The 14,607-nt window shown below is 49.1% G+C and overlaps 1 protein-coding gene across 9 annotated transcripts in view; it reads left to right on the plus strand.

Moving 5' to 3' along the window:
* The window catches only part of LOC118256732 (uncharacterized), a 62,435-nt gene extending 48,771 nt beyond the window's left edge, over nt 1-13,664 (plus strand). For 5 of the 9 annotated variants that reach the window (XM_050716998.1, XM_050716999.1, XM_050717000.1 and 2 more), the window contains exons 3-12: nt 2,634-2,764; nt 3,508-3,628; nt 5,457-6,248; nt 6,392-6,562; nt 7,083-7,131; nt 11,479-11,557; nt 11,723-11,873; nt 12,393-12,441; nt 13,096-13,174; nt 13,338-13,664. In XM_050716998.1, coding sequence (XP_050572955.1) covers nt 6,416-6,562; nt 7,083-7,131; nt 11,479-11,557; nt 11,723-11,873; nt 12,393-12,441; nt 13,096-13,174; nt 13,338-13,593 — 810 coding nt within the window. In that variant the 5' untranslated portion in view covers nt 2,634-2,764; nt 3,508-3,628; nt 5,457-6,248; nt 6,392-6,415 and the 3' untranslated portion in view covers nt 13,594-13,664. Of the gene's footprint in view, nt 1-145; nt 938-1,083; nt 1,255-1,773; nt 1,823-2,633; nt 2,765-3,507; nt 3,629-5,456; nt 6,249-6,391; nt 6,563-7,082; nt 7,132-11,478; nt 11,558-11,722; nt 11,874-12,392; nt 12,442-13,095; nt 13,175-13,317 lie in introns of those variants that run through there. The other 4 variants (XM_035563947.2, XM_050717003.1, XM_050716997.1 and 1 more) reach the window with 4 other exon arrangements.
* The last annotated feature ends 943 nt before the right edge of the window (nt 13,665-14,607 follow it).

Consider the following 14,607-nt stretch of genomic DNA (forward strand, 5'->3'; position numbering starts at 1 on the left):
AGCTTGGATCTAATTTCCAGGTACAGAGGCAAGTGGACTGCTGTTTTAAAAGGATAAAATGAAATATGGAGTCACTTCTGTTGTTGAGGGATGGGTGCTAATGCTGGCAGCTGAATGTTTATCTTCTGTGTTTTTCTTTGTTCAGGCGGAAACGCAGTGTGCGATACGGAATGTCATGACCCGAGCTGCCTCTGGAGTGACTCTGGTGGGCGATGAAGAGATGCAGCAGTTGCTTTTGGGGTGCGGTTGTCACTGCAGTTACTTTACTACATCAAATAGAGTAAAATTCCAGTTTGCCTTTTCGAGGTGCTGTAAGTGGCTAAAGAGACCAGATGGAAGCATCTGCTCTGTGGGGTAGGTAAGCTGCTGAGGTAAAGGAGGGGATGAGAGTAACTGACCTACGGGTGCTGTGGCTTTTGCTGCTGTGGTTGCTTTCTCTTCTGTTTATCAGGTGCCACAGGCAAGGTGGACTGTGATAGTCTTTAGAATCGGAGCAAAGCAGGTCACTTGAATGCTGCCTGGTTCCTGAGAAAGGGGTTGTAGAGGAGAGAAGCTTTCAATATTGAAAGCTGAAGCAAAAGCCTGGGGATTGTTGCTTCTAGAAACACCCCAGTTCTCTTGTCTGCCCTCTGCATGGTGTTGAGCTGAAAACCAGATGAAAAAAAAATAGAAAAACACAGCTGGTGCTTGTCCTGCTGCCTGTCTACTTTGTTGTTTTTTGCCCCTCCCCTTTCCCAGGTGATTGGGTTTGGGTGGTGGGCGGGGCCAAATGGTATATGAGCCCCAGGCAAGGCATGAGGGAGCTCATTGTGCCTGGGCTGCTCTTAGGGGTAAGTGCTTTGTTTTTCCTTCTGTCAGTTGCAGGGTTCTTTAGGTGGGTTGGAGTCTATGGACTGATGCGTACCGGTCTCTACTTGGAAATGCACACCTTTTTGAGGTAGGGGCTAGGAAGGATCTGTTAGAGGAGAAGCAATCTGTGTAGTAGGAGTAGGTGCCTTTATTGCAGTGCAGCTCTTCTTCAGGTGATGAAATTGTTAGAGCATGTTTAGGGCTAGGATGGTAATGTTAGCTTGTGTGTTGTAGGTCCCTGAGGATTTTCACAGATTGATGGGGCTTGTTGTGAGTCTTGGCCTGTATGTCAACTATTATCCAAGTTCCAAGTGTGGTGGTGAAGTGATGGAGCAGGGTTTAGGAGAACTGGATCCTGGAAGCTCCCTGTGCAAGCATGTATCTGAAAAGAGCAGCAGTAGGCAGGTAAGGTGTAGTCTTTTTCAGGGTGAGGGACGCTTTGTTATATTTCTGGAGCTTTTGCCTGCGGTTTGGCTGGCTGTAGAGTCTTTAGAGCTTGCAGCCTTCTAGATGTGAAGTGCTTGGAATTCACGTACTAGAGGTATGTTTAGGAGGGGTTGCTGGCTGACTTGTGTTTGGGAAATGGTGGGGTACGGTTCCTTTTTCTGGGGTTCTATTTTAATCTGTAGATATATCAAGGCATTTGCGTAACTGTCCAGAGGATTGACAAAGAGCCTCAGTATGCATGGCAAGGGCCTTGACTGCATAAGGGCAGTCTAAGGAAGAGGCTGAGCAGGGTCACCTTTTTCAGCTGTAAAGGATAAGTCTGTGATTCCCCCTGCTGGGGCTGCTGTGCATTCATGGCCTTTGTGGACCTGAGGGTGTTTTTTTTTCTGGCTGTGGTCTCTGTGCTTGAGACCTCTGCAAGGAGCTGTACTGTTTGCGTGTCCATCATGGGCATGACCTTCTCTTTGTTTCTTGTAGGCCAGGTCATGGGCATGGACTAAGCTGGAAACTGGAAAGAGACACGAGGGTGAGTGGATGGCAGTGTGGGCCCTGAGTTGGTGGGTGGATTGTGTTAGTCTGTTTGGTCTGTCGGGCAGGCTTTGCAAGCACTTGGGACAGCATTGTGCATCTCCTGCCGCGTTGCTGAGGGGCGTCAGGGGGTCCAGTTCCTGAAATGCTGACCCATCAGCATAGGCTTTTGGTTTTCAGATAGCCTACTCAAGTGTGTGATTTTTGCTGTGAGTGATGTTATTTCATGGAATTGATTTTTCTGTTTTGGTGTGTAATCTGTGATGCTCCTAGATTTTTCTTCCTATGTGAAAGAAAGGTTTAATGCCAGCTGAAAAAGATGAGTTACTTGCTTGGTCATACTGTCCTCTCAATATTCAAAGCTGAAGCAAAAGCCTGGGGATTGTTGCTTCTAGAAACACCCCAGTTCTCTTGTCTGCACTCTCTGCATGGTGTTGAGCTAAAAACCAGATGAAAAAAAAAAAAAAAACACAGCTGGTGCTTGTCCTGCTGCCTGTCTACTTTGTTGTTTTTGCCCCTCCCCTTTCCCAGGTGATTGGGTTTGGGTGGTGGGCGGGGCCAAATGGTATATGAGCCCCAGGCAAGGCATGAGGGAGCTCATTGTGCCTGGGCTGCTCTTAGGGGTAAGTGCTTTGTTTTTCCTTCTGTCAGTTGCAGGGTTCTTTAGGTGGGTCGGAGTCTCTGGATTTCTAGATTGTAAGTGCTTGGAATTCCTCTTGATAGAGGGATATTTAGCAGAGGTTGTTGGCTCGCTCCTTTTTGGGATGGTGGGGTCCACTTCTGTTTTGGGGTTATATTTTAATCTCTAGGTGCATCAAACCACTCGTGTAACTCTCCAGAGGACTAAAAAGAGCTTGATTACACACTGCAAGAGGCTTGACCACAGGTGCAGTATTACCAAGAGACTGAGCAGGGTCATATCATTTTTCATCTGTAAAGGGTAGGTCTGTGATTACCCCTGCTGGGGCTGCTGTGTGTGCATGGCTTTTTGGTGTTTGTGGAGCTCAGTTGTTTTTTTTGTGTGTATGTTCCTACTTTTTTTTGAAGGGCAAATAGTGTGTGTGCTGAGTGTGGTTGGCAAGAGGAGGTGGGGAGCTGTTCAGGACTGGTAGGTTTGGTTTCTAGGAGCGTGCGGCATCCTTCCTGAAGTGCGATGTGACTGACTTGTTGGGCGGGAATGTTCCAGCTCGTGTGTCTTAATGTAGCTTGTGTAGTGTGTTTTGTGTGGCCTGGGCAGAGTTTGGTGCGGAGCTGTGAGTGAAGAATCTGTTAGAGCTGGTGAGCAGCTGAAGTAAAGGAGCTGGTAAGAGAGGTATTGCAGCAGGTACGCTGTGGTTGTGAGGTGCCTCAGTATGGGTGACCTGTTTGGTGAGAAACTGGAGCTGATTGATACGGCGGTGCACTAAGGGTTGAGAAGAAGGTTACTCAGAGGCATAGAGTGGTAACCAGGCTAGAAGAAGAGAAAGTGGGAACCAATAAGGAGGAGTTGTTAGGCTCGGACGGCCTATAGAGGGCTATGCGTGATCAAAAGGAATGCACCAATCAGAAGTCTGTAACTGTTTGCCAGCCATGTGCAGCGTGTGTAGGGGCCCAGAAAAACTATATAAGATCTGGCATTGGAACAATAAAGTTTCTCCATTTCTCGACTATCTTGGAGTCTGTGTTGTCATTCCCTTCAAATAGTGACCCCAACGTGATAAGGGGTAGAGCAGTGCTGTATGAGCGTCCGGAGGGAACCCAGCCGAATGAATCAAGCTTGCAGCTGGACTGCAGCTTCAACCGTGGGACATCACCTGAAGGACAGGTGAGCAGCTGGGCATTCACAATGGGAGCCAGTATCTCAGCAGCAGAAGAGGCAATAGTAAAATTATTAACGCAATTATTAATAAAAAGGGGTGTAAAATATGACCCATTTAAAATAAAGCTACTATCGAAGTTTTTGCAAAAACAAGGGGTCCCCTTGACGGTCTCAGCTGTGTTCGATGTAAAGACTTGGGAACAAGGGGGGAGAAAGTGTGGGAGGCAGCATCAAGTGGGGATACAAACGCTGCTGGGCTGCGGGCCCTCACCTTGCTCCTCCCCACTGCCGGAGGGCAGCGCCATGGCGGTGGGCAGGGTCCGGCACCAGTGGCAGTCCCCGGAGCAAGGCAGGAGCTCACTGGAGAGGAAGAGCCCTGGCTCGCCGGACTGCAGAGCTGACAAGTTAAGACCACCTTCATCAAGCCCTTCCAGTATTATTCACCGGACTTCCTCGTTGGACACACTTGCTGCTCCCTATCTTGCTGGACAGTGGCCTCGTGATAATCATGGCCAAGCTGTTCCATGTATGAGAGACAAAGCCACTCAGACTGAAAGTGCCTGGGCTGAATAATATTTAGAAAAGAAGAGAGGCTCACACAAACGTTCAGCATCGTGGGGCAATCAAATGGTTTTGCAAGATGTCTTTTGTATGAAAAGGTGTATTTTATAACAAAGACTTTTGTGGTGTGTAGCAGATAGTGTTTAAAAGACACTCTTCTGGTGACAATTCTCTCCCCCCTTTCCCCACACACTTTTTTTAGGAGGGAAGTTTCTTTCTACTTGGCTGTTTTACAGCTACTGGGACCAAAGGATTGCTGAAGTATTTCGGCAGTCTCAAATTATGTGACCTTGCTGAACAGCCTCAGCCCTAAACAAAAGGGCTGTCCTTTCCTTGCTTGATGTGGTAGTCCTGTAGCAACAAATTTAAGTACTTGAGACAGTAAAAGATAATGATTATTTTGTTTATCGCGTTTGTTGCAATTATAATAGTTACACCATGCCTGCTGCAATGATTGCAAAAAAAATGATTAATTGTTCGTTGCACACAATTCCCCTTGTAGAAACAAAAAAGGGGGAATTATGTCACCGTTCGGTGACAAACTGGAGCTGAATGATATGGTGATGCACTAAGGGTTAAGAAGAAGGTTACTCAGAGGCATAGAGTGGTAACCAGGCTAGAAGAAGAGAAAGTGGGAACCAATAAGGAGGAGTTGTTAGGCTCGGACGGGCCTATAGCAGGCTATGTGTGATCAAAAGGAATGCATCAATCAGAAGTCTGTAACTGTTTGCCAGCCATGTGCAGCGTGTGTAGGGGCTCAGAAAAACTATAGTAAGATCTGGCATTGGGACAATAAAGGGTCTCCATTTCTTGACTATCTTGGAGTCTGTGTCGTCATTCCCTTCACCTCAGGGTGTGCTTTTCTCTTGTCTCTGCGGGTGCCTAGTGCAGTCTTGGACAGGGAAATCCCCATGTCACGGAGCAGTGAGGGAAGGTGAGAGTGTTGTCAGCGAGGTCATCCCTTATCGGAAGCAAAGGGAAAGACATTCAGGTGCTTCCCTCTGAGGGTCTGAGGTGAGGCTGTTTGGGCCAGAGGAGTGGTGTGGCAGGTGGTTGCTTGCAAGCACAGTGGTCATTTTGTCCTTTTGTGTTGCCAGGTGGCATGGGTGATGCTGTCTACTCCTTTTGAGCTTGGATCTAATTTCCAGGTACAGAGGCAAGTGGACTGCTGTTTTAAAAGGATAAAATGAAATATGGAGTCACTTCTGTTGTTGAGGGATGGGTGCTAATGCTGGCAGCTGAATGTTTATCTTCTGTGTTTTTCTTTGTTCAGGCGGAAACGCAGTGTGCGATACGGAATGTCATGACCCGAGCTGCCTCTGGAGTGACTCTGGTGGGCGATGAAGAGATGCAGCAGTTGCTTTTGGGGTGCGGTTGTCACTGCAGTTACTTTACTACATCAAATAGAGTAAAATTCCAGTTTGCCTTTTCGAGGTGCTGTAAGTGGCTAAAGAGACCAGATGGAAGCATCTGCTCTGTGGGGTAGGTAAGCTGCTGAGGTAAAGGAGGGGATGAGAGTAACTGACCTACGGGTGCTGTGGCTTTTGCTGCTGTGGTTGCTTTCTCTTCTGTTTATCAGGTGCCACAGGCAAGGTGGACTGTGATAGTCTTTAGAATCGGAGCAAAGCAGGTCACTTGAATGCTGCCTGGTTCCTGAGAAAGGGGTTGTAGAGGAGAGAAGCTTTCAATATTGAAAGCTGAAGCAAAAGCCTGGGGATTGTTGCTTCTAGAAACACCCCAGTTCTCTTGTCTGCCCTCTGCATGGTGTTGAGCTGAAAACCAGATGAAAAAAAAATAGAAAAACACAGCTGGTGCTTGTCCTGCTGCCTGTCTACTTTGTTGTTTTTTGCCCCTCCCCTTTCCCAGGTGATTGGGTTTGGGTGGTGGGCGGGGCCAAATGGTATATGAGCCCCAGGCAAGGCATGAGGGAGCTCATTGTGCCTGGGCTGCTCTTAGGGGTAAGTGCTTTGTTTTTCCTTCTGTCAGTTGCAGGGTTCTTTAGGTGGGTTGGAGTCTATGGACTGATGCGTACCGGTCTCTACTTGGAAATGCACACCTTTTTGAGGTAAGGGCTAGAAGGATCTGTTAGAGGAAAGCAATCTGTGTAGTAGGAGTAGGTGCCTTTATTGCGTGCAGCTCTTCTTCAGGTGATGAAATTGTTAGAGCATGTTTAGGGCTAGGATGGTAATGTTAGCTTGTGTGTTGTAGGTCCCTGAGGATTTTCACAGATTGATGGGGCTTGTTGTGAGTCTTGGCCTGTATGTCAACTATTATCCAAGTTCCAAGTGTGGTGGTGAAGTGATGGAGCAGGGTTTAGGAGAACTGGATCCTGGAAGCTCCCTGTGCAAGCATGTATCTGAAAAGAGCAGCAGTAGGCAGGTAAGGTGTAGTCTTTTTCAGGGTGAGGGACGCTTTGTTATATTTCTGGAGCTTTTGCCTGCGGTTTGGCTGGCTGTAGAGTCTTTAGAGCTTGCAGCCTTCTAGATGTGAAGTGCTTGGAATTCACGTACTAGAGGTATGTTTAGGAGGGGTTGCCTGGCTGACTTGTGTTTGGGAAATGGTGGGGTACGGTTCCTTTTTCTGGGGTTCTATTTTAATCTGTAGATATATCAAGGCATTTGCGTAACTGTCCAGAGGATTGACAAAGAGCCTCAGTATGCATGGCAAGGGCCTTGACTGCATAAGGGCAGTCTAAGGAAGAGGCTGAGCAGGGTCACCTTTTTCAGCTGTAAAGGATAAGTCTGTGATTCCCCCTGCTGGGGCTGCTGTGCATTCATGGCCTTTGTGGACCTGAGGGTGTTTTTTTTTCTGGCTGTGGTCTCTGTGCTTGAGACCTCTGCAAGGAGCTGTACTGTTTGCGTGTCCATCATGGGCATGACCTTCTCTTTGTTTCTTGTAGGCCAGGTCATGGGCATGGACTAAGCTGGAAACTGGAAAGAGACACGAGGGTGAGTGGATGGCAGTGTGGGCCCTGAGTTGGTGGGTGGATTGTGTTAGTCTGTTTGGTCTGTCGGGCAGGCTTTGCAAGCACTTGGGACAGCATTGTGCATCTCCTGCCGCGTTGCTGAGGGGCGTCAGGGGGTCCAGTTCCTGAAATGCTGACCCATCAGCATAGGCTTTTGGTTTTCAGATAGCCTACTCAAGTGTGTGATTTTTGCTGTGAGTGATGTTATTTCATGGAATTGATTTTTCTGTTTTGGTGTGTAATCTGTGATGCTCCTAGATTTTTCTTCCTATGTGAAAGAAAGGTTTAATGCCAGCTGAAAAAGATGAGTTACTTGCTTGGTCATACTGTCCTCTCAATATTCAAAGCTGAAGCAAAAGCCTGGGGATTGTTGCTTCTAGAAACACCCCAGTTCTCTTGTCTGCACTCTCTGCATGGTGTTGAGCTAAAAACCAGATAAAAAAAAAAAAAAAACCACAGCTGGTGCTTGTCCTGCTGCCTGTCTACTTTGTTGTTTTTTGCCCCTCCCCTTTCCCAGGTGATTGGGTTTGGGTGGTGGGCGGGGCCAAATGGTATATGAGCCCCAGGCAAGGCATGAGGGAGCTCATTGTGCCTGGGCTGCTCTTAGGGGTAAGTGCTTTGTTTTTCCTTCTGTCAGTTGCAGGGTTCTTTAGGTGGGTCGGAGTCTCTGGATTTCTAGATTGTAAGTGCTTGGAATTCATCTTGATAGAGGGATATTTAGCAGAGGTTGTTGGCTCGCTCCTTTTTGGGATGGTGGGGTCCACTTCTGTTTTGGGGTTATATTTTAATCTCTAGGTGCATCAAACCACTCGTGTAACTCTCCAGAGGACTAAAAAGAGCTTGATTACACACTGCAAGAGGCTTGACCACAGGTGCAGTATTACCAAGAGACTGAGCAGGGTCATATCATTTTTCATCTGTAAAGGGTAGGTCTGTGATTACCCCTGCTGGGGCTGCTGTGTGTGCATGGCTTTTTGGTGTTTGTGGAGCTCAGTTGTTTTTTTTGTGTGTATGTTCCTACTTTTTTTTGAAGGGCAAATAGTGTGTGTGCTGAGTGTGGTTGGCAAGAGGAGGTGGGGAGCTGTTCAGGACTGGTAGGTTTGGTTTCTAGGAGCGTGCGGCATCCTTCCTGAAGTGCGATGTGACTGACTGTTGGGCGGGAATGTTCCAGCTCGTGTGTCTTAATGTAGCTTGTGTAGTGTGTTTTGTGTGGCCTGGGCAGAGTTTGGTGCGGAGCTGTGAGTGAAGAATCTGTTAGAGCTGGTGAGCAGCTGAAGTAAAGGAGCTGGTAAGAGAGGTATTGCAGCAGGTACGCTGTGGTTGTGAGGTGCCTCAGTATGGGTGACCTGTTTGGTGAGAAACTGGAGCTGATTGATACGGCGGTGCACTAAGGGTTGAGAAGAAGGTTACTCAGAGGCATAGAGTGGTAACCAGGCTAGAAGAAGAGAAAGTGGGAACCAATAAGGAGGAGTTGTTAGGCTCGGACGGCCTATAGAGGGCTATGCGTGATCAAAAGGAATGCACCAATCAGAAGTCTGTAACTGTTTGCCAGCCATGTGCAGCGTGTGTAGGGGCCCAGAAAAACTATATAAGATCTGGCATTGGAACAATAAAGTTTCTCCATTTCTCGACTATCTTGGAGTCTGTGTTGTCATTCCCTTCAAATAGTGACCCCAACGTGATAAGGGGTAGAGCAGTGCTGTATGAGCGTCCGGAGGGAACCCAGCCGAATGAATCAAGCTTGCAGCTGGACTGCAGCTTCAACCTGTGGGACATCACCTGAAGGACAGGTGAGCAGCTGGGCATTCACAATGGGAGCCAGTATCTCAGCAGCAGAAGAGGCAATAGTAAAATTATTAACGCAATTATTAATAAAAAGGGGTGTAAAATATGACCCATTTAAAATAAAGCTACTATCGAAGTTTTTGCAAAAACAAGGGGTCCCCTTGACGGTCTCAGCTGTGTTCGATGTAAAGACTTGGGAACAAGGGGGGAGAAAGTGTGGGAGGCAGCATCAAGTGGGGATACAAACGCTGCTGGGCTGCGGGCCCTCACCTTGCTCCTCCCCACTGCCGGAGGGCAGCGCCATGGCGGTGGGCAGGGTCCGGCACCAGTGGCAGTCCCCGGAGCAAGGCAGGAGCTCACTGGAGAGGAAGAGCCCTGGCTCGCCGGACTGCAGAGCTGACAAGTTAAGACCACCTTCATCAAGCCCTTCCAGTATTATTCACCGGACTTCCTCGTTGGACACACTTGCTGCTCCCTATCTTGCTGGACAGTGGCCTCGTGATAATCATGGCCAAGCTGTTCCATGTATGAGAGACAAAGCCACTCAGACTGAAAGTGCCTGGGCTGAATAATATTTAGAAAAGAAGAGAGGCTCACACAAACGTTCAGCATCGTGGGGCAATCAAATGGTTTTGCAAGATGTCTTTTGTATGAAAAGGTGTATTTTATAACAAAGACTTTTGTGGTGTGTAGCAGATAGTGTTTAAAAGACACTCTTCTGGTGACAATTCTCTCCCCCCTTTCCCCACACACTTTTTTTAGGAGGGAAGTTTCTTTCTACTTGGCTGTTTTACAGCTACTGGGACCAAAGGATTGCTGAAGTATTTCGGCAGTCTCAAATTATGTGACCTTGCTGAACAGCCTCAGCCCTAAACAAAAGGGCTGTCCTTTCCTTGCTTGATGTGGTAGTCCTGTAGCAACAAATTTAAGTACTTGAGACAGTAAAAGATAATGATTATTTTGTTTATCGCGTTTGTTGCAATTATAATAGTTACACCATGCCTGCTGCAATGATTGCAAAAAAAATGATTAATTGTTCGTTGCACACAATTCCCCTTGTAGAAACAAAAAAGGGGGAATTATGTCACCGTTCGGTGACAAACTGGAGCTGAATGATATGGTGATGCACTAAGGGTTAAGAAGAAGGTTACTCAGAGGCATAGAGTGGTAACCAGGCTAGAAGAAGAGAAAGTGGGAACCAATAAGGAGGAGTTGTTAGGCTCGGACGGGCCTATAGCAGGCTATGTGTGATCAAAAGGAATGCATCAATCAGAAGTCTGTAACTGTTTGCCAGCCATGTGCAGCGTGTGTAGGGGCTCAGAAAAACTATATAAGATCTGGCATTGGGACAATAAAGGGTCTCCATTTCTTGACTATCTTGGAGTCTGTGTCGTCATTCCCTTCACCTCAGGGTGTGCTTTTCTCTTGTCTCTGCGGGTGCCTAGTGCAGTCTTGGACAGGGAAATCCCCATGTCACGGAGCAGTGAGGGAAGGTGAGAGTGTTGTCAGCGAGGTCATCCCTTATCGGAAGCAAAGGGAAAGACATTCAGGTGCTTCCCTCTGAGGGTCTGAGGTGAGGCTGTTTGGGCCAGAGGAGTGGTGTGGCAGGTGGTTGCTTGCAAGCACAGTGGTCATTTTGTCCTTTTGTGTTGCCAGGTGGCATGGGTGATGCTGTCTACTCCTTTTGAGCTTGGATCTAATTTCCAGGTACAGAGGCAAGTGGACTGCTGTTTTAAAAGGATAAAATGAAATATGGAGTCACTTCTGTTGTTGAGGGATGGGTGCTAATGCTGGCAGCTGAATGTTTATCTTCTGTGTTTTTCTTTGTTCAGGCGGAAACGCAGTGTGCGATACGGAATGTCATGACCCGAGCTGCCTCTGGAGTGACTCTGGTGGGCGATGAAGAGATGCAGCAGTTGCTTTTGGGGTGCGGTTGTCACTGCAGTTACTTTACTACATCAAATAGAGTAAAATTCCAGTTTGCCTTTTCGAGGTGCTGTAAGTGGCTAAAGAGACCAGATGGAAGCATCTGCTCTGTGGGGTAGGTAAGCTGCTGAGGTAAAGGAGGGGATGAGAGTAACTGACCTACGGGTGCTGTGGCTTTTGCTGCTGTGGTTGCTTTCTCTTCTGTTTATCAGGTGCCACAGGCAAGGTGGACTGTGATAGTCTTTAGAATCGGAGCAAAGCAGGTCACTTGAATGCTGCCTGGTTCCTGAGAAAGGGGTTGTAGAGGAGAGAAGCTTTCAATATTGAAAGCTGAAGCAAAAGCCTGGGGATTGTTGCTTCTAGAAACACCCCAGTTCTCTTGTCTGCCCTCTGCATGGTGTTGAGCTGAAAACCAGATGAAAAAAAAATAGAAAAACACAGCTGGTGCTTGTCCTGCTGCCTGTCTACTTTGTTGTTTTTTGCCCCTCCCCTTTCCCAGGTGATTGGGTTTGGGTGGTGGGCGGGGCCAAATGGTATATGAGCCCCAGGCAAGGCATGAGGGAGCTCATTGTGCCTGGGCTGCTCTTAGGGGTAAGTGCTTTGTTTTTCCTTCTGTCAGTTGCAGGGTTCTTTAGGTGGGTTGGAGTCTATGGACTGATGCGTACCGGTCTCTACTTGGAAACACACACCTTTTCGAGGTAGGGGCTAGGAAGGGATCTTTTAGAGGAGAGCAATCTGTGTAGTAGGAGTAGGTGCCTTTATTGCGTGCAGCTCTTCTTCAGGGGATGAAATTGTTAGAGCATGTTTAGGGCTAGGATGGTAATGTTAGCTTGTGTGTTGTAGGTCCCTGAGGATTTTCACAGATTGATGGGGCTTGTTGTGAGTCTTGGCCTGTATGTCAACTATTATCCAAGTTCCAAGTGTGGTGGTGAAGTGATGGAGCAGGGTTTAGGAGAACTGGATCCTGGAAGCTCCCTGTGCAAGCATGTATCTGAAAAGAGCAGCAGTAGGCAGGTAAGGTGTAGTCTTTTTCAGGGTGAGGGACGCTTTGTTATATTTCTGGAGCTTTTGCCTGCGGTTTGGCTGGCTGTAGAGTCTTTAGAGCTTGCAGCCTTCTAGATGTGAAGTGCTTGGAATTCACGTACTAGAGGTATGTTTAGGAGGGGTTGCCGGCTGACTTGTGTTTGGGAAATGGTGGGGTACAGTTCCTTTTTCTGGGGTTCTATTTTAATCTGTAGATATATCAAGGCATTTGCGTAACTGTCCAGAGGATTGACAAAGAGCCTCAGTATGCATGGCAAGGGCCTTGACTGCATAAGGGCAGTCTAAGGAAGAGGCTGAGCAGGGTCACCTTTTTCAGCTGTAAAGGATAAGTCTGTGATTCCCCCTGCTGGGGCTGCTGTGCATTCATGGCCTTTGTGGACCTGAGGGTGTTTTTTTTTCTGGCTGTGGTCTCTGTGCTTGAGACCTCTGCAAGGAGCTGTACTGTTTGCGTGTCCATCATGGGCATGACCTTCTCTTTGTTTCTTGTAGGCCAGGTCATGGGCATGGACTAAGCTGGAAACTGGAAAGAGACACGAGGGTGAGTGGATGGCAGTGTGGGCCCTGAGTTGGTGGGTGGATTGTGTTAGTCTGTTTGGTCTGTCGGGCAGGCTTTGCAAGCACTTGGGACAGCATTGTGCATCTCCTGCCGCGTTGCTGAGGGGCGTCAGGGGGTCCAGTTCCTGAAATGCTGACCCATCAGCATAGGCTTTTGGTTTTCAGATAGCCTACTCAAGTGTGTGATTTTTGCTGTGAGTGATGTTATTTCATGGAATTGATTTTTCTGTTTTGGTGTGTAATCTGTGATGCTCCTAGATTTTTCTTCCTATGTGAAAGAAAAGGTTTAATGCCAGCTGAAAAAGATGAGTTACTTGCTTGGTCATACTGTCCTCTCAATATTCAAAGCTGAAGCAAAAGCCTGGGGATTGTTGCTTCTAGAAACACCCCAGTTCTCTTGTCTGCACTCTCTGCATGGTGTTGAGCTAAAAACCAGATTAAAAAAAAAAAAAACCACAGCTGGTGCTTGTCCTGCTGCCTGTCTACTTTGTTGTTTTTTGCCCCTCCCCTTTCCCAGGTGATTGGGTTTGGGTGGTGGGCGGGGCCAAATGGTATATGAGCCCCAGGCAAGGCATGAGGGAGCTCATTGTGCCTGGGCTGCTCTTAGGGGTAAGTGCTTTGTTTTTCCTTCTGTCAGTTGCAGGGTTCTTTAGGTGGGTTGGAGTCTATGGACTGATGCGTACCGGTCTCTACTTGGAAACACACACCTTTTCGAGGTAGGGGCTAGGAGGGTCTTTTAGAGGAGAGCAATCTGTGTAGTAGGAGTAGGTGCCTTTATTGCGTGCAGCTCTTCTTCAGGGGATGAAATTGTTAGAGCATGTTTAGGGCTAGGATGGTAATGTTAGCTTGTGTGTTGTAGGTCCCTGAGGATTTTCACAGATTGATGGGGCTTGTTGTGAGTCTTGGCCTGTATGTCAACTATTATCCAAGTTCCAAGTGTGGTGGTGAAGTGATGGAGCAGGGTTTAGGAGAACTGGATCCTGGAAGCTCCCTGTGCAAGCATGTATCTGAAAAGAGCAGCAGTAGGCAGGTAAGGTGGAGTCTTTTTCAGGGTGAGGGACGCTTTGTTATATTTCTGGAGCTTTTGCCTGCGGTTTGGCTGGCTGTAGAGTCTTTAGAGCTTGCAGCCTTCTAGATGTGAAGTGCTTGGAATTCACGTACTAGAGGTATGTTTAGGAGGGGTTGCCGGCTAACTTGTGTTTGGGAAATGGTGGGGTACAGGTTCCTTTTTCTGGGGTTCTATTTTAATCTGTAGATATATCAAGGCATTTGCGTAACTGTCCAGAGGATTGACAAAGAGCCTCAGTATGCATGGCAAGGGCCTTGACTGCATAAGGGCAGTCTAAGGAAGAGGCTGAGCAGGGTCACCTTTTTCAGCTGTAAAGGATAAGTCTGTGATTCCCCCTGCTGGGGCTGCTGTGCATTCATGGCCTTTGTGGACCTGAGGGTGTTTTTTTTTTCTGGCTGTGGTCTCTGTGCTTGAGACCTCTGCAAGGAGCTGTAGTCCTGTACTCGCCGGGGTGGGTCCTCCGGGGTGACCGGGGGTCCGCCGGGGGTCACCGGGGTTGGTCCTCCAGGGCGACCGGGGGCCCGCCGGGGGTCACCGGGGTGGGTCCTCCAGGGCGACCGGGGGCCCGCCGGGGGTCACCGGGGTGGGTCCTCCATGATGCCCAGACGTCAGCCGTGGGCCACCTGGATGGGTCCTCCGGGGAGACCGTGCACCCGCCGGGGGTCACCGGGATGGGTCCTCCAGGGCATCCGGGAGCCCGTCGGGGTCACCGGGATGGGTCCTCCGGGGTGTCCCGGGGCCGTCTGCGGGTCATCAGGTGGGTTCCTTCGGGGCACCCGGGATACCGCCGGGGGACACCGGGGTGGGTCCTCTGGGGTGCCCGGGGTTCCGCCTGGGTCACCGGGGTGGGTCCTCCGGGGCGTCCTGGGGCCCGCCGGGGGTCACCGGGGTGGGTCCTGCAGGGCGACCGGGGACCCACCGGGGGTCCACCATGGGGGGTCCTTCGGGGCGCCCGGGGAACCGCCGGGGTAGAGCGGAGGGGTCCTCTGGGGGGCCCGGGGTTCTGCCGGGGGTCACCGGGGTGGGTCCTCCGGGGCGCCCTGGGGCCCGCCGGGGGTCACCGGGGTGGGTTCTCTGGGG

This window comes from Cygnus atratus, unplaced genomic scaffold (assembly GCF_013377495.2).
Source record: "Cygnus atratus isolate AKBS03 ecotype Queensland, Australia unplaced genomic scaffold, CAtr_DNAZoo_HiC_assembly HiC_scaffold_78, whole genome shotgun sequence".
NCBI lineage: Eukaryota > Metazoa > Chordata > Aves > Anseriformes > Anatidae > Cygnus > Cygnus atratus.